Source organism: Aptenodytes patagonicus, chromosome 1 (genome assembly GCF_965638725.1).
Source record: "Aptenodytes patagonicus chromosome 1, bAptPat1.pri.cur, whole genome shotgun sequence".
In the NCBI taxonomy this organism is placed as follows: Eukaryota; Metazoa; Chordata; class Aves; order Sphenisciformes; family Spheniscidae; genus Aptenodytes; species Aptenodytes patagonicus.
In genome coordinates, this window is record NC_134949.1 from 114,248,461 (window position 1) to 114,266,399 (window position 17,939).

General features: G+C 41.2%; 1 protein-coding gene across 2 annotated transcripts in view; it reads right to left on the reverse strand.

Annotated features, from left to right (window-relative positions):
• Positions 1-3,419: 3,419 nt before the first annotated feature.
• Positions 3,420-17,939, reverse strand: part of SAMSN1 (SAM domain, SH3 domain and nuclear localization signals 1) — a 101,443-nt gene continuing 86,923 nt past the window's right edge. For both annotated transcript variants that reach the window (XM_076352125.1, XM_076352116.1), the window contains 3 exons: positions 14,800-15,006; positions 13,625-13,775; positions 3,420-4,660 (listed from right to left, as the gene is read on the reverse strand). In XM_076352125.1, the coding sequence (XP_076208240.1) occupies positions 4,455-4,660; positions 13,625-13,775; positions 14,800-15,006 (564 nt within the window). In that variant the 3' untranslated portion in view covers positions 3,420-4,454. The remainder of the gene's footprint in view (positions 4,661-13,624; positions 13,776-14,799; positions 15,007-17,939) is intronic.

Here is a 17,939-nt window from a genome sequence, read left to right on the forward strand (position 1 = left end):
CATTACCCCTTGTCCTATCACTACATGCCCTTGTAAAAAGTCCCTCTCCAGCTTTCTTGTAGGCCCCCTTCAGGTACTGGAAGGCTGCTATAAGGTCTCCCCAGAGTCTTCTCTTCTCCGGGCTGAACAAGCCCAACTCTCTCAGCCTGTCCTCATAGGAGAGGTGCTCCTGCCCTCTGATCGTCTTCGTGGCCCTCCTCTGGACTTGCTCCAACAGGTCCATGTCCTTCTTATGTTGGGGGCCCCAGAGCTGAACATAGTACTCCAGGTGGAGTCTCACGAGAGCGGAGTAGAGGGGGAGAATCACCTCCCTCAACCTGCTGGCCATGCTTCTTTTGATGCAGCCCAGGATACAGTTGGCTTTCTGGGCTGTGAGCGCACATTGCCGGGTCACGTTGAGCTTCTCATCAACCAACACCCCCAAGTCCTTCTCCTCAGGGCTGGTCTCAACCCATTCTCCGCCCAGCCTGTATTTGTGCTTGGGATTGCCCCGACTCATGTGCAGGACCTTGCACTTGGCCTTGTTGAACTTCATGAGGTTTGCACAGGCCCACCTCTCAAGCCTGTCCAGGTCCCTCTGGATGGCATCCCTTCCCTCCAGCGTGTCGACCGCACCATACAGCTTGGTGTTGTTGGCAAACTTGCTGAGGGTGCACTCAATCCCACTGTCCCTGTTGCCGACAAAGTGCTGGTCCCAATACTGACTCCTGAGGAACGCCACTCGTCACTGGTCTCCATTTGGATATCAAGCCGTTGACCACAACTCTTTGAGTGCGACCATTCAGCCAGTTCCTTATCCACCGAGTGGTCCATCTGTCAAATCCATGTCTCTCCAATGTAGAGCCAAGGATGTTGTGCGGGACAGCATCAGATACTTTGCACAAGTCCAGGTAGATGACATCAGCTGGTCTTCCCTTATCCACCAATGCTGTAACCCCGTCATAGAAGGCCACCAAATTTGTCAGGCACGATTTGCCCTTAGTGAAGCCATGTTGGCTGTCACCAATTACCTCCTTATTTTCCATGTACCTTAGCATAGTTTCCAGGAGGATCTGTGCCATGATCTTCCCAGGCACAGAGGTGAGACTGACTGGCCTGTAGTTCCCGGGTCTTCCTTTTTTCCCTTTTTAAAAATGGGGGTTATGTTTCCCCTTTTCCAGTCAGTGGGAACTTCACTGGAGTGCCACGACTTCTCAAATACGATGGATAGTGGCTTAGCAACTTCATCCGCCAGTTCCCTCAGGACCCACCGATGCATCTCATCAGGCCCCATGGACTTGTGCACCTTCAGGTGCCTTAGATGGTCTCGAACCTGATCTTCTCCTACAATAGGTGGTTCTTCGTTGTCCCAGCCTCTGCCTTTGCCTTCTGTGACTTGGGTGGTATGGCTTTCAGTTGACACAAACAAACTTTCAGTTGACACATATTTCTAAACAATAAGCCCTTTGGACAAAACCTTATTGATTAGAGGCAGGAGTGGTTAAACCACAGCTCATGCCCATAATTACTAACTAGTTAACCTTACACCTTTATCCTCTTGCCATCAGCCCAAGTTATGCAGGGTTTGATTCCTGTAAAATAGTAGCAGCTGTTGGGTATTTCGCTCTGTTGAAAGCCTTGCCTGTCTCACTGTAACTAGTTAGGGAGGCCTATTTTCATTTGCAAACCTATGCAAATAAACATTTCTCAGAGTATTTGTATCACGGTACATCTCTAGTTTCTGTGGTTGTTAGTCCTTGACCCAGCTAACTTAGCTGTTTCTTGACAGTCATAATCGTATTTAAACTCACCTCAACATATTTTTAGAGGTTCAGCAATTTTACAGATGTCTAGATAGAAGCAGCCTGAACACTAAGCGCCTCTGCCGCAATAGCAAAAAGGTAAGCCCCTCTTAGAGGAATTCAAGCTGACTTTAGTCCTTCTCTAGAATGAGGAGATGATAGAAGCCAATCCAAATATATTATTTCAGAAGTTATTAAAGTCATATTAAGTAAAGTCAGTACTGCGTGTCATGACACACTACTGGTTAGAAAAGCATTAAGAAACAAATATAGCTGCTTGATACAAGCTCTCACATACTTCACCCCATCAAGGGATTCTGCATCCCCACCATGCCTGGCAATATGGGGTCATTGCTGCTAAATGATGATGATTGTTGCCAGCGTAAAAAGTAAGTTAAAACCAGAAACAAATCTTAGCATGTCCCATTCCTGTTTCTTTTTCTGAACAGAGTTTATTTACTGCAAATCTTTGAAAGCTAGTTAATGCAATTTTCTAAAATTGCCATTTTTATACTATAGTCTTCAAAGCAGATCTGTGTATTAGGAGTCTTACAGCAGTAGCCATTTGAGGAGTCGTGAAAATTACAGAAAGCATTTCCATTGGGGAAAAAAAAAAGAAAGGGAGAAAAGCTTTCCATTTTCCCTTTTCCAGGCTAAGTGTCGGAAGAGTGGCTGGAAAGCTGCCCAGCAGAAAAGGACCTGGGGGTGCTGGTCGACAGCCGGCTGAACATGAGCCGGCAGTGTGCCCAGGCGGCCAAGAAGGCCAATGGCATCCTGGCCTGTATCAGAAATGGTGTGGCCAGCAGGAGTAGGGAAGTGATCGTGCCCCTGTACTCGGCACTGGTGAGGCCGCACCTCGAATCCTGTGTTCAGTTTTGGGCCCCTCACTACAAGAAGGACGTTGAGGTGCTGGAGTGTGTCCAGAGAAGGGCAGTGAAGCTGACGAAGGGTCTGGAGAACAAGTCTTATGAGGAGCGGCTGAGGGAACTGGGGTTGTTTAGGCTGGAGAAAAGGAGGCTGAGGGGAGACCTCATCCCTCTCTACAACTACCTGAAAGGAGGTTGTAGCGAGGTGGGTGTCGGTCTCTTCTCCCAAGTAACTAGCGATAGGACGAGAGGAAATGGCCTCAAGTTGCACCAGGGAGGTTTAGATTGGACATGAAGAAAAATTTCTTCACCGAAAGGGTTATCAAGCATTGGAACAGGCTGCCCAGGGAAGTGATTGAGTCCCCATCCCTGGAGGTATTTAAAAGACCTGTAGACATGGTCCTTAGGGACATGGTTTAGTGGTGGACTTGGCAGTGCTAGATTAACAGTTGGACCTGATGATCTTTTCCAATCTAAACGATTCTATGATTTGTTTATAGCTTCTTCAGAAATACTCTTTTTGGGGATCTCTTCTGAAGGTGATTTTCTTTTAAGCTGTCAGCAATATGTGGAAACTTTTAAACTTAAATGCAAAATGCCTTAAATTATGAAAATTGTGTGACTAATTAGTGAGCAAAAAGTTTCTCTATTGATTTGATACACCGATTATTATGCATGATAAAAATGCTCAGCGGAGTTGCCATTTACTGTGTTAGTCTTAGAACAGAGCAGTCTTTGAAATGTAATGACCACATTAAAAATCAAGTAGTTTTTAAAGGGCTCAAACACATGATTCTGTTTATTATTGAAGGAAGTACTCTAAAAGAAGACAGGCAGTTAAAATGTGTATTTCAGTGCAAAATATACTGGGAAATGACAATAAAATCTCATATGAAAGACAACAGTGCACAATAACCATATTAGCTTCCAAGTTTTGTACACAAACAAATACTCTATTAACAAACTTCACATCACGCACAAAAGGCAAGAGCTTCACAAAAAATGATTGTAAAAGCATGGCATTGATACTGATTTTTTTTTCGCTCCAAGCTTGCATTCTCTGTATAATGCTTGGGAAGAATGAGAACAGGTGTGAAAATAACCATAAAGAAATTGCCGGTGCATAAGCCATTCAGATGGCTATGTTTTCTAAAAGATAATGAACACAGAGAGCTTGATTCAGATTCACACTACAGTTCTTTCGTACCTCCAGGATAAAGTGTAGGAGATGATAGTCTACTTTAGAGCCTGTTTTGGAGAAGAATGGTATGAAACAGCTTTAATATTAATAAGAATTAACTTGGTACTTTTCAAAGTAGGATGTGAATGTATCCACCTTTTTATTATGATGATATATCGATGAAAATACATTCTGTACAAATATCAGCAAAACACATCTGAAATAGAGACAGTGTGATTAATTCCTATCTTTTTAAAATAAATACGTACAATATTTACATTTTGGACAGTTCCAGAAATGAACATGTCCAGATTATGTACCACTACCTGAAACAATTCTCTATTATTATAGAAAATGCATTTGCTGTACAAATATTTATAAATACATATATATAAACTTTTTCAGTGAAATGTCTGTGGATTCATTCAAAAGAAAAACATGAGATATTCTTATTATCAGCTAACATTTAACTATCAAGTGTCCACATATTGAACAGTCTAGAGCATGATACATCAGACAGAAGTAGATTTTTGGTGTTGAGAATATTTTGTGATGTGCTTCTGTGCCATCATACTGGCAAATCTGACTGTCTTTTCTGAAAATCTGCAGAAAAGCAGCAGGACTGAATCAGTTTGACTCAGTGATTGTTATAGACTGCACCATGTCAGACAGGATTTCTGGGTCTACTTCTTCTTTACCGTTATCTGAATTCTCTGATGAGATGTAACAGCCAGAATCTCTTGGGCAGTCATTTAACTGTGATTTGTCAAAGCTGTGGTGAGGGCTTAAGCTCTGCGTCTCCTGATCACCCTCACTTTTCTGCTGTTGTTCAACTAGAAAGAACAGAAAAAGAAAGAAAAAAATTGTCAAAATAAGTATCCTGGGAAAGAGTTTGGGATAGCAACATGACTGATCTTGAAGAACTGTAGAAGCAGAGCTGGTAATATACACAGGACTAGATCAATATCTTTTGTCAATCAGAAACAGAAACCTCAGCATCAAAGAACTAAAAATATGATTACATGAGTATAACAACATCTAAGTTGATGTTGAGGTTGGCTTTGATCCTGCAGTACGTTGCTCAGAGATGAATGCCGGAGACTTTGACCTCATCCTTTAGACTGAGGTCCTTTAGGCTGTTCACAGGTGCAACAGTCACCGTGCATGGTCACCGTGCCCGCAGTAGAGATGGCAGCTTTTCCCCTCCCGCATTCATGTATTCCAGAGCCTGCTCACGCAATTAATCATGTAGCCTACTGCGCCTTGTTTATAACACATTGCATTATAGTTGTTGTGTCTTTTGAATGTAACCCCCGCCATTTTACCTACTCTGTGCATGTGTAGTGAGATATAAGGCGCTGGTCTTCAGAAGTGCTTAGCATAAAGATGTGGTAATCAGTTTTTCTAAAGCACTGGACTTTTCAGTGGGAGTGGGTGGCTGATGGAAAGTGCCTAAGCTTAGCTTGCTATCCAAAAGGTTATTTTCCAAAACACAAAGGCCTCAGAGAAAGCTAAGATGCCTAACTCCTGCTGTATGGTTTTTGAACACTGTTCCAAAACTATGTAGAAGCAAATTATCTTGCAAATAATTTGTCCTTGTTTAGCTGCTGTATGGCTAATCTGTTCAAACTCAAAAATCTGCAACTCAGCAAGAGTATCGACAGACCTCTCAAAAAAAGCTCAACAATGGTGCCTTGCAGACAGGATATACCTGTATATGATGAATCTAATATATCTTGTGGTTAAAGTTTGTGTTCGTATTTTCTAGTTGTGAAATACATGATGTTTACTCACAGTAAATTTCTTGAGAAAACAAGCTATAAAATATACAATTTTTACTTTTTTTTACTTACTTTTTTTTTTTGTTTTTATCGTCCTCCTGTAACTGTATTTTTACTTCAAACTGTGGCTTGCTTTCCAAACAAAGCATAAAGAACAAATCTCACAGGAAACAGGTGGTTGTACCCCAGATTTTAGCCCTTCAGAAAAATGGTACCTTCTTGCTTTTGCAAAGAAAGTTCACTTATTTCACTTGACTTGTTACTCCATGGTTAAATATTTAGCTTCCAATCTTTAGTCAGATTTAAGCTGTCTCAATTCAAGTCCAGGCAGAATGGAAGTCCTAATACATGAAGGATTTTATCCTTTGTCAAAATCTAAATCTAGTTTAGCTCCCAGAATTATAAAATTTCTACAAGGAAAATTCATACTGACATTTGTTTCAATTGTTGGAAGTTATAAGATTTCATAAGATGGGAAAGATTTTAAATTTCAATTTTTATTTTTTTTTAAATCTTGTGTTGTATAACAAGGAATAAATTAGAAATGAAAAATTTAAATGTTGCACTCTGAAAATATTGAAGTGGAACAGCAGGAGAGTCAGTACCTTTCTTCATTGTGGGCAATTTCAATGAACTTGTTTCACAAAGCATTTTGGTATATTGAGAAGCATTTTTAGGTCTTGGTGGAAGTCTTGTAGATTCATTTGGACTGATTAATTCTGTTTAATATTTTCTAACTTTCAATTGCCTAATTAAGTTAATAAACTAATCTGATTTTTGAAGGAAAGAATCCAAAGTCTCAACTTAGTCATTTTTGCATTAAGCCTGAGGTTATAGGCATAACCTGATGTATTTAAAAAAAAAAAAAAAAGATTACTCTAAATACTTTCCAAGGAATAGAAGTCCCACCTTGTTCCCAAATAAAATAATGATTAATTGCACTTGCGTGAAAGAGTACACCTTTCAGCAGATTTAATTGATGTCTGTAACTGTTTGATCTCCTCACTTTACAGAACACAGTTTGTCATGTCAAATGTTATCTCTCTGTGCAGGGAAAATATTTGATCACGTAGGGTCCAATTGATTTCTGATTTAAGTCAGGAAGGAATTACAAAAGGCATTACACCAGTGAAGGTATTACTGCTGCTATTAGTAGCAACAGAAGTAGTTTACCACAAATAACAGCAGATGCCCCAGTAAAGCCTTGTCTAAACTGGGTCATTAGCTCCTCGCACCCGTCCCACCGGCGCCAAGATGACCCAGGTCTTGGTGGCTGTGGGCTGACAGAGCTCAGATGGTGGCTGGGTGAAGTCCTTCTGCGCGGCTGCAGGCAGGGCTCCCCTGCCCTCCGCTGTAATTCCCTCATCGGCCTAATGCTGCTTGCTGGTACTTTTATTAGCTTCTCTAGCATCATCTGCTGCCCTGGCAAGCGGTGACCTAAAAAGTGTTAATCCTGTTTACATTTTGAAGGTCAAAGAGGAACCTCCATCCACTTTTTGTTTGTTTTACAATGGAAAGAAGACCAAGTAACTAGTGGATTAAAAAGAAAATGCGGTTTCAGTCAGTGTATTAGTGTCCTGTAACTAGTGATAATCTGAGTAGCTCCTATGTGAAAAGCAGATCCTAAATTCTTTTGTAGCAATGTCTTTCCCTTGTGTGTTTCAGGGAAAAAGACACAGACAAGCCTGGAACTGAGACTTTTTTAAAATCTGAATTTAGGTCCGCTAGGAGAATAAGAAATTTCTATTTAGAAAACACACAGAAATGTAAAACTTCTGTCTCTTCCCATAACACTGGAAGAATTTTTTACATGAAAAACTGAAAACCAAAAATGTTCAGGTGTTTGAGACAGTAATAATATTCTATTTTCTGTTTTTCATTCTGAGCAGAAAAAGTTGAAGAACACCCCACCCCCCGTATTTAAGAAGAAAAGACTAAAAGCAAACTTTGGCTTTTTTTTTTTTCCTCTCTTTAAAGCAACCTTAAATATTATGCAGTAACTACTAAACCACTTGAATAGGATACTGAGTATTATAAATACATGTAGCATACAGCTTTAGATGTTGCTTCACGAGAAAAGAAACTACGCCTTTTTTTTTGCTTTTTTTTTTTTAGCTTTTGGGTCTTGCGTTCAGTTCTACTTAATTCCTTCCTCTAACACGTACATGTTCAAGTTCCATATTAGTAAAGGTAAGTTTGCTGTCTTAATCTTTTGGACATCAGAAGAAAGATACAATGCACAGGAAACAGGAATTGATAAAATTAAACTGCCGTTAGATGTTGCAGAATCATCAGAAATAGCTATCTTATCAAGCAATGGAAGTCCTATCATTTTTCTACAGTAAAGCAGTTTCATATAAGATAAATAGCTTTCAGTCACTGTTGTCTATGATATAGCCAGAAGAGTCCAAGATATGCATCATTTTGACACATATATTCTAATACTACTTTAGACGGTAGGATTATATTCAGACTTCTGAAAAAAATGTGAGGCCTTTAACCTTGGTAATAGATGTGTGATGCATACTTATCTTCCTCGCTATTTAGATCTTTGAAATGAATATTTGTTATTCAATGACATAGATGTGCACGACACATGCAGGGATAGATCTCTTTTTTTCTTTCACCAGCTTCTTCCCCTTTTTTAATGAGTTTAAAGTCCTGATGAGGAAAGCACTTTAAGCTTAGGTTTAAGGCAATTCAGCTCAAGAATGTACAGAGGTCACACTGACTCCTGTGTGGTTATGTCGGTTTAAACCAGATGAGTGGCAGGAGGCTTGGATTTTGTCTTGGAAAAAAAGAAGGTCACCCAGCAGCAAGCCGTACTTCATGAGCGTGCCCTCTGAGAGTTTGCCTTCATGAGTTTTGCCCAGAAGAAGAACTGGGCTAGGAGCACAATGCTTTAGGCTGTCACTTGCGTGCCTTCCTGGAAGGTGCAGCGGTGACGTACTGAGCAGCACCATACAATAACTAAATAGAACTAAGTGTGTCTTCAAGGCTGATGTTAGACCTCCTAGGTACGTATGAAGGCCATGTATCAACCTGTAGTGCCTGTATCAGTTAGACCACCTAAGTGTTAAAATGAAATGAAAACTCACAAAGCATCAAACTCGGAAAGGATCATTTTGAAGCAGTAAATGGTCATACTTCTTGAAAAAGAAGCAGAGAAACCTGAAGAGGTTCTGTACACACATGCAATACTTTGGGGACTCAAAGGAGTAAACCTTTTGTGGATATTTACAGACATGCAACTTAAAAAATTGCACTCACTGAAGTCAGTGGCATAGCTTTTCTGGGAGGGATACTGAACTGATGTGAGAGGAGAGTCTATGGTGAAAACAGAAATGAGAAGGTTCTTTTTTCTCTAAAATCTGGAAGCAAACAGATGTGCCTGAAAAAAGGTGAAAAATACTAATACTCATGCAAGGATGAGCTTCCTTGGGAAATCTGGAAATACTACGTCCAGGTCAATGAGTTGTACCACAGTACAGAAGGGGAGATTGTCTTTGAGCACTGTTTGACCTTGACATGATATTGTGTAATCCCACGTACTTAAAGGGACTGCCCAGTGTAAAATAGTACTCTTGATGCTAGGTCCTCACGTGAGGAATGCAACTGAGAGCTGAAAGTTGTGTCCTCAGCTGCCTACTATCTTGCTGTGCAAGTACAATAAATAAGGAACAAGCCTTATCTGGTACTGGCAGTGGGATTTAGAGTATGATCTGGCACTTAGAAAGTAAGATAAGGAAGTGGATTTGGGGAGATAAGCATAAAATATTACCCTCAAATTGCACATATGCACCTTTTTTCTTCTGTAAAATGAACTGTATGCACATATCCAATGAAGTCTAATTCTTCTTTAACTCAGAATAACTTTGGACTAATGTAACCCACTGGACTTGAGGAATGAACCTCTTGACTTACATCATCTAAGTGAGGAGAGAATCAAGGCTATTTTGCACACACAAAAACGTGTGTCCTGGGAAGCGGTCAAGAAAAAAGTTCCAAACTTCTTGTATTACTTTATTCATTAACCATCCAGCAACTGCTTCACTTTAAAAATAGCATCCTACAAAAGCACAGACATCCATCTCCTGTCTAGAAGCCATCTGGGAGAAGAATGAAAAGCTATTAAGAAATACTTTATGAAAAAGAGCTTTTTTTTTCATCCCTAACCATGAATTCATGGAAACCAATCATTTTGTCCCAAATATATAGGTCTGATCAACATACAGAAAATCTAAAAAGAGATCTGGGAAGGGGGGGAAGGTCATGAGGAGCTTACAAGACCTTGCAGTTCTAGGATGGCCTTGCTACGTGAAGTACTTGAAGATGGTGAATTTGGGCCTGGACTCCCAGGAAAGGTAGAAAGAAGATAGTGCAGTACCAGGAAGAAAAATCTGCTTAAAAAACACTATGTGGTAGCATGTGCCAAATAAAACTTACTTTTTAATTCCTGGTATAAGATGGGTAAAGTTTTTCCTTTCAGATTCATTCAGGTCTAAGTCAAATGTAAGATGAAAAAATTCTCACTGCCAGAAATCCCACATTTTGGACAGCTTTAAGAAGCATATAATGTGGAAACTATTGCTGCAGGTCTTTTGGTTAGAAAACTCAATAACTGTTCATTCTGCAACATGAACTATATAATCACAAGTATGCGGCATGAAGAAATCACTTAGTATAACATACAATAAATGTCAAGAAAAAGCCAAGGAAAGAAAAAGAAATTAAAAGCCCTGTAAAAAAATCTGGACATTTCACAATATCAGATATCACATTAAAGAAATATTAAATCTTGTTTTACTACATTTATAGTAGAATCTAGTAAAATGAGGCTATGTTCCAGCACGCTTGGCTGTTCTGAATAATAGCAGAGTCACAACAACTCAGAAACCGTTGCACTTCAACTCTGGACCATACCTGAGACTCCATCCATTAATCAAACACGTGCTTCATGGAAGCATGAATGTAATGCAAAGACACGGAAGTATTCCAAGCTCTGTGAGAAAGATGGGCTTAAAACAGTAAATATGGTCTATGGCCTTAGTATATTTTTTCACAAAGCTTATAAAAAGAGTGAACTTTTACCTGGAAAGGTGCTGAACTTATATCTAGAATACTCTTGGCCAGTAAACAGATTACCTTGTAGCTGTGGGTAATTATGCTGCTCACTTCTAAGCAATGCAGAAAATCAATTTCAATTAAAAAATCATTTATGCTGGACTGAGTCATGCCCATTTAGGAAAAAAAAAATATTGACCTGGGAAAGTTCAGTTCAGATGCAGAATTCACTTTCGCAGTAGCACCCAGCTCTTTCAACCCAATTTTCCAATCGGATTGACAGAAGGACAAAGAGGTCAAATGATTTGGACGAAGTCAGACTCATGCTGAGCTTATCCCCAAGATCATCTTGACTCCCCATCTTTCGTTATAACGACTTAACAGATAGCTTCTATCAATTTTAGTCTGTAGTATATTCCTTTTTAGAGCAGGTTGTTAAGTTCTGTTCTGTCCCTACCAGTCATGTGACAAACGCTATGAACCTTTGGCAACCAGACAAGGCAAGGATTTGATTCAGTCCTGATTCAAGACAGTATCCCAAACCAGGAAAATATTTATGCGTGGCTTACCTTAAAAAATAGATGAGTCTTTTATGAAACTCAACTAGACTTAAATGAATGCTTATAGCTGGCATGATATATAAAGATGTCTTGGTTCTGGTCCCTGTGAGTATTCATAAATTCTGGGAATATTATTTTATTGAATTTGAATACTAGAAAGATTGGCTATGCCTATCTAAAGTGGATGTGAAGCAAATATTAATTTCATCCCTTGATCTAAGACTACAGTGTCATCACTGATTTTGAAGCATGGGCCACTTTATAAGATTTAATGTTATTATTTCCAGAACCGTTACAAGAATTTAAACTATTAGACTACTACACAGACAACATCAGGGACACTGTTTTGCCTGGAGAATTGACTTAATGCCATGCTGCCAATTAGGAAGAACCCTATTTGGATAATTAAGGTAAATTTATTAATTTTCAGTGTATGGGACATGTAGGGACCTTGTTAGGTTTGGTCCTTGCACAGGTATATGTAGAATATTAAGTATTAAGACACCTTCAGAAAAAGAAAAACTTGGTGTCATCTTCTAAAAAGGTTAGGCATCTAAGGCTGCTTGCTATGCTTTTTGTTACACAAGGAATATAAATAGTAAACCATATCCTCACTACTCCAGAATAGTTTGACGCTCGTGTGGTCTGTGAAAAACCATTAGGTTTTGGGTTTGTTTTTCACACAGATGCAAAACTGCAAAATTACAATCTAGCATTTTTCTTTTTTTTTTTTTTTTGTGTGTTAAATATTGATATAGAAGAACATACACAAGTGCAAACATACACAGGTGCAGAAAGGGCAGCAAGACTACTTACCAAGAAGTATACACAAGTATATGTATACTCAGTTTAAGCGCAGACTAGGGAAATGAATGTATTTTCAGATGATTTCCAGCTAGATCCCTGCAATACAATTCTTGGAAAATGTAACCTTTTTTTCCTGGATTCACTCTTTCAACCACTACTTCTACATAGACAGCACTTCAAGAGTCCTTTTCTAGCCTGTCATCTCACAAAGCTATAGACCAGAAAGAACTACTGAACCTGGTGAGCAAGGAAAACCCTTTTAATGCCTCTCCAATGTGTTTGCAAGAACCTTACCTTTCCCTGGAAGCCAGCTAAGAACAGGAAAGACTGCATGTACAAATGGGGTCCCGAAAAAGCCCAAACGTACAGTAAAAGACAAGGTCAGCAAAGACACGAAGAGGGAGATTAAAGAACATCTGCATGGAAAGCTGAATGGATGAGGTAGCCAAAGACACGCTTAGAAACCGAGAGATTTATGTCCTGAAGCACGTAGGGTATATATGTGCATGCAGGTATGTGCATACGTATGTACACGTGCTGGAGTGAGAACTGGAAAGCTACCTACCTACTGAGGAGATAAAAAGTGGACACCTGACAAGAATTGATATTAAAATATCCCAGGAAGACATTGCTTTTCCAGGTCTCCTTTTCTTTCAGATGCTTCTCAATTGCAAGCACACATTTGATGAAATGACTGCTTAGCATAGGGGTGAGTATGCACGAATATTAATGAAGAGGAAAACATCTCCTGTTTTGCCTGAGTGTCTAATTAAGTAGATGCTTAGCTGTAGTTTCTAGGAATTTGACATAAATTATTTAAAATTAGAAGTCAGGCTGGAAATATCATTAAAATATCATGAGAACAGTATTTTCTGTTCTGTATCCTAGCTTTTCCACTCCCAGTGAAAGGAACAAGTGAAGAAAACATAATGGTGATCAATACACATACATATACACACACCGTATGATCAGCTTTCGGAAGCTTACCAGAAACTTGAGTCAGATTCATTTTGAGAAAAGAATGCAAACCAGCTATTAGTATATGTTTATTTTTTTTACAAAACCTTCCTACAAAAGAAACTGATTTGGGTAAGGATTTAAGTGTGGGATGAAGTGAGGGAAGGAAAAATTGTATTCTTCTGCAGAATGATGTTTAAAAAAATTTAAAGGATACTGTAGCTATTTGAAATAAGCTCTATTTTGGTTAAGCTACTACTACAGAGTTTGGGAGGTTTTATTTTCTGCTCTTGCACAGACCTTGTGACTTTTGGGAAGTCACTTTACCTCTCTGGGGGTTGGGTCCCCAACCATAAATAGGGTTGTTCTTAAGCAATAGTTGCTACCAATCTCTAGTGTAGGACCTATAAATAAGAAATTTTAAATCATTCATTTGTTACTAGTATAGTGATCATATACATATCTAGAAGAGTTGTGCAGTTTGCTATCTGAACAAATAAGAAAACCATCTGACTCCATGTTTCATATTTAAAAGAAAAATCATTTAACAGATCAGTGTGAGAATCACTATTTTTTTAAATGTGTTTCTTCAGTTTTGCACATGACTTAACAAAGCTTAAACACTTACTGTCATAGTCCTGTAGATTTTCAATTGCTGATAACAATCTTGCCCTGTCTTCTGGGTTTGAAATATTTAATTCAATCAGATGGCTCTCATGTAGATCCTTTAAGTCCTCTAGAGTTTCATAGCCATTTAGCAAGAGGGTTGAGGCATATTCCTACAAAAAGAAAGAAGCAAATCCTCTCATGTAAACAATCACTATGTTTAGCAGAGGAATAGGCACAATTTCTCTTTTACTTTTTTGTCAGGTTGAAATGGGCTCCATTCTCCAGTCTGATTGACCTGCCTTTGGCATAAAACCAGATTTGGAGAGCAAGAGACGTCAGAGGCGGAGACGCCTGGGGGTCCTCCTGGCCATCCCAGCATCTGTGCCCGAGTTGTCTAACAGAGCCCGGCAGCAAATTGGACCAGGACAGAGCTCTGCCAGAAATTATTTAATCTGCTGAGCGTCTGGACTTTTGTGGGTCACCCTGTGAGTGCCTCCCATGCTGGGTCCAGGAGGGCCTCTGAGGTAGGGTGTGCTCTGCCTTTGCACAGAAGGAGCCCTTCGCTATAAGTGAGGGTGAGAAGCCGAAGGAGCCCTCGGTCGTGCTGTGTCACAGGTGGTCCCCCTTGAGCTGTATGCCGACGCAGTATGAAACTGCGTGTCCAGGGAAAGGAGTGTTTGCATCAGCACCAAAGCAATAACCGTTATTAAAAATGTTACCTGTAAATCATGACCTAATTACGCTTTGACACTCAGTCAAGAACTAGGGTTGCAGAGAGGGAGAGAGGCGCAACATGAGCATAGTGCAAAAAGACTATTGCTCCCTAAAGATCACGAGAAATTAGAAACCCAAATTCTAGATGTTGGCACTGGAGTCAGACTGCAGTCCTGTCCCTGAGGTGCCCACAGTCACACACCTCCTACGCTTAGGCACACAGTTGCAGTCAGGTTACGGTGACTTGACAAGTCACCACCGTGCCTCTTTGAATGGAGTCTCTTAGCCTAACCAAATGATGTGGTAAAATGCAGTTCTATAAGCCACTCATATCAGATAAGACAGACGCGAAGCTGCTTTGCTTTGCTGACATCAAAACTGCTGAAACCTGCCTTTCTACTTCTGCCTGTAAATGACATCCAAACCTGAGCGCACAGAAATGAAACGTTTCAAATACAGCTGGGAAACGCATTGGCTGACCTGCAGGTGGACACACTCCAGGAGCTCTTGCAACGTTTTAGGCTTGGTCCTTTTGCTTCCTCTGTGCGGCTTTATCTTTCTGGGTGTGGCTTCCTCTTCCAGGATAATATCCACGTAAATGAACTTGAAGTTTCCTACTTTGTTGTTCAGCATGCCTGTCCATATGCCCATGGGGGTTTTACAGATGATATCTATAATGTCTCCCTTCTAGAACAATTAAAAAAGCACACCACTGCTTACACATCTGGTTTGTTATATGTAGCTTTTCCGCTACAGACCAAAACCAGCACAGACAGCACAGAATCTTAACTAATCAGTGCAAAGTAACTTTTTAAAATTACCTAGATTTAGCTCCTTTGCTTTTATAAAATCCCAGCAAAATAATTACAGAAAATTGAGTTAGTCTTTGTCTCCAAACCTTTGCGAAGGAGAGATGAGCATAAGCAGCCCCTCTCACCATTTTTGTGCTCCATTTGATCCCTGAAAAGGGGTAGGGTTGCATCAGCAATCAACTTTTGCCATGGATAGTGGGCGTAGATTTGGCAAAAAGCAAGGGAACACTGTGAGGTTATTTTCCAAATATGTGCCAAATCATTTACACAATAATCTTATTATCCAGCATCTGAAGGCTCTTCAAAAACTGATAGCTGAGCTATGTGAAAGGTGGACTCTTACCCATTTTACAGTAAAAAACACTGGCTACATTTCTCAAAGGCAATAAAGAACATTTAACTCCCTTAATATCTTCCTGTCTGTCCTTCCCAAAGGACTGACAAATTTTCCCACTATTATTAACACAATTGACTGAGAAAATAGTGGAAGGCACCTTAGCAGACAGATCTAAAGGCTTCAGCTCTCCACACTTGTGCATTCACTCACAAATGTGAGTGCAAAAAAGAGTGACAATACAGCTACTTCAAGAAGGCTTTTTGGTAAAGGTGTTCACAGCCACGCTGTGGGAACCAAGGTCTCAGCTCAGCAAAACAGTCACTCTGAATAATTCTTATAGAAAAAAGGCTCCCTTGTAAGTCATACCCCCTACACAACTTGCTCCCATGACCGCAGAATTGAGTCCTCTCTTCTGGGCAGGTAACCACAGAACTTTAAAAAATGTTGAAAGTCTTTAAAGAGTTACCCAACAAATCCCCATGTACACACTTCATTTGGCATTCTGTTACAAAGTTAAAAATCAGTTTGTTAAAATATGTTAAACAACTCCAAGACTTTTGAATCTTTCCTGGTCTGGTCAAGAAACTGCAAGTAAAGTGGTCACCCTAGTTTTGGTACAAACCCAAGTACGAAATTGACTGTGTTCCAGTGACCCGGTTTTGTTAGAATATAGAGCTCAGAGCTATGAGCACGTTTGAAATGGAAACTAAACAAACATTTGTTTAAAGCTCTATAAGCACACCTTTTATTCTACACACTCATGGAGGCTCAGGAACTTCAGACGTGGATGCAGATCAGGATTAGGCAGTAGCTCTAAGCCAAGTTGCAGATGCACTTTGAATTCAGATTCAGGGTATTGAAATTTTGTGAGATAAATTTAGGGGATTTCAACCCTAAGTATTAGTTTATAATTCTAAAATACACCACCCCAGTGACTAAAAAAAGGAACCTATGTGAGCCTGCAGACATTTGCCATTTCAAGACCAATTAAACTGTTTTGAAAGAAATGCCCTAGGTGTGGGTGGAAGTGGAGGGCAAGTGGTGAAGACTGCAAGTACTGGCAGAGCAATGGCTGTAATGTAGGCCAGGGAGGAGGAGAGGGAGACTGCAGTGAGATACAGGTGAGGATTTTGACAAAAAGGAAATTTTGACAAAAAGGAAATTTTAGCCAAGGAAAATCTCCATCCTTTATTGGATGCAGGGGGGAACATTGTCACTGAGGATGAGGAAAAGGCTGAGGTACTCAATGCCTTCTTTGCCTCAGTCTTTAACAGGCAGACCAGTTATCCTCAGGGTACTCGGCCCCCCGAGCTGGAAGACAGGGACGGCGAGCAGGATGAACCCCCCGTAATCCAGGAGGAAGCAGTCAATGACCTACTACGCCACCTGGACGCTCACAAGTCTATGGGGCCGGATGGGATCCACCCGAGAGTGCTGAGGGAGCTGGCAGAGGAGCTCGCCAAGCCGCTCTCCATCATTTATCAGCAGTCCTGGTTAACGGGGGAGGTCCCGGACGACTGGAGGCTTGCCAATGTGACGCCCATCTACAGGAAGGGCCGGAAGGAGGATCCGGGGAACTACAGGCCTGTCAGCCTGACCTCAGTGCCGGGGAAGATTATGGAACGGTTCATCTTGAGGGCGCTCACAAGGCATGAGCGGGACAACCAGGGGATCAGGCCCAGCCAGCACGGGTTCATGAGAGGCAGGTCCTGCTTGACCAACCTGATCTCCTTCTTTGACCAGGTGACCCGCCTAGTGGATGAGGGAAAGGCTGTGGCTGTGGTCTACCTGGACTTCAGTAAGGCCTTTGACACCGTCTCCCACAACATTCTCCTAGAGAAGCTGGCGGCTCACGGCTTAGACAGGTGTACTCTGCGCTGGGTCAAAAACTGGCTGGACGGCCGGGCCCAGAGAGTTGTGGTGAATGGAGTTTAAATCCAGTTGGCGGCCGGTCACGAGCGGTGTTCCCCAGGGCTCAGTACTGGGGCCAGTCTTGTTCAATATCTTTATCGATGATCTGGATGAGGGGATTGAGTGCACCCTCAGTAAGTTTGCAGACGACACCAAGTTGGGCGGGAGTGTTGATCTGCTGGAGGGTAGGAAGGCTCTGCAGAGGGACCTGGACAGGCTGGATCGATGGGCCAAGGCCAACTGTATGAGGTTCAACAAGGCCTAGTGCCGGGTCCTGCACTTGGGCCACAGCAACCCCATACAACGCTACAGGCTTGGGGAAGAGTGGCTGGAAAGCTGCCCAGCAGAGAAGGACCTAGGGGTGGGGTGTTGGTCGACAGCCGGCTGAACATGAGCCGGCAGTGTGCCCAGGCGGCCAAGAAGGCCAATGGCATCCTGACCTGTATCAGAAACAGTGTGGCCAGCAGGAGCAGGGAAGTGATGGTGCCCCTGTACTCGGCACTGGTGAGGCCGCACCTCGAATCCTGTGTTCAGTTTTGGGCCCCTCACTACAAGAAGGA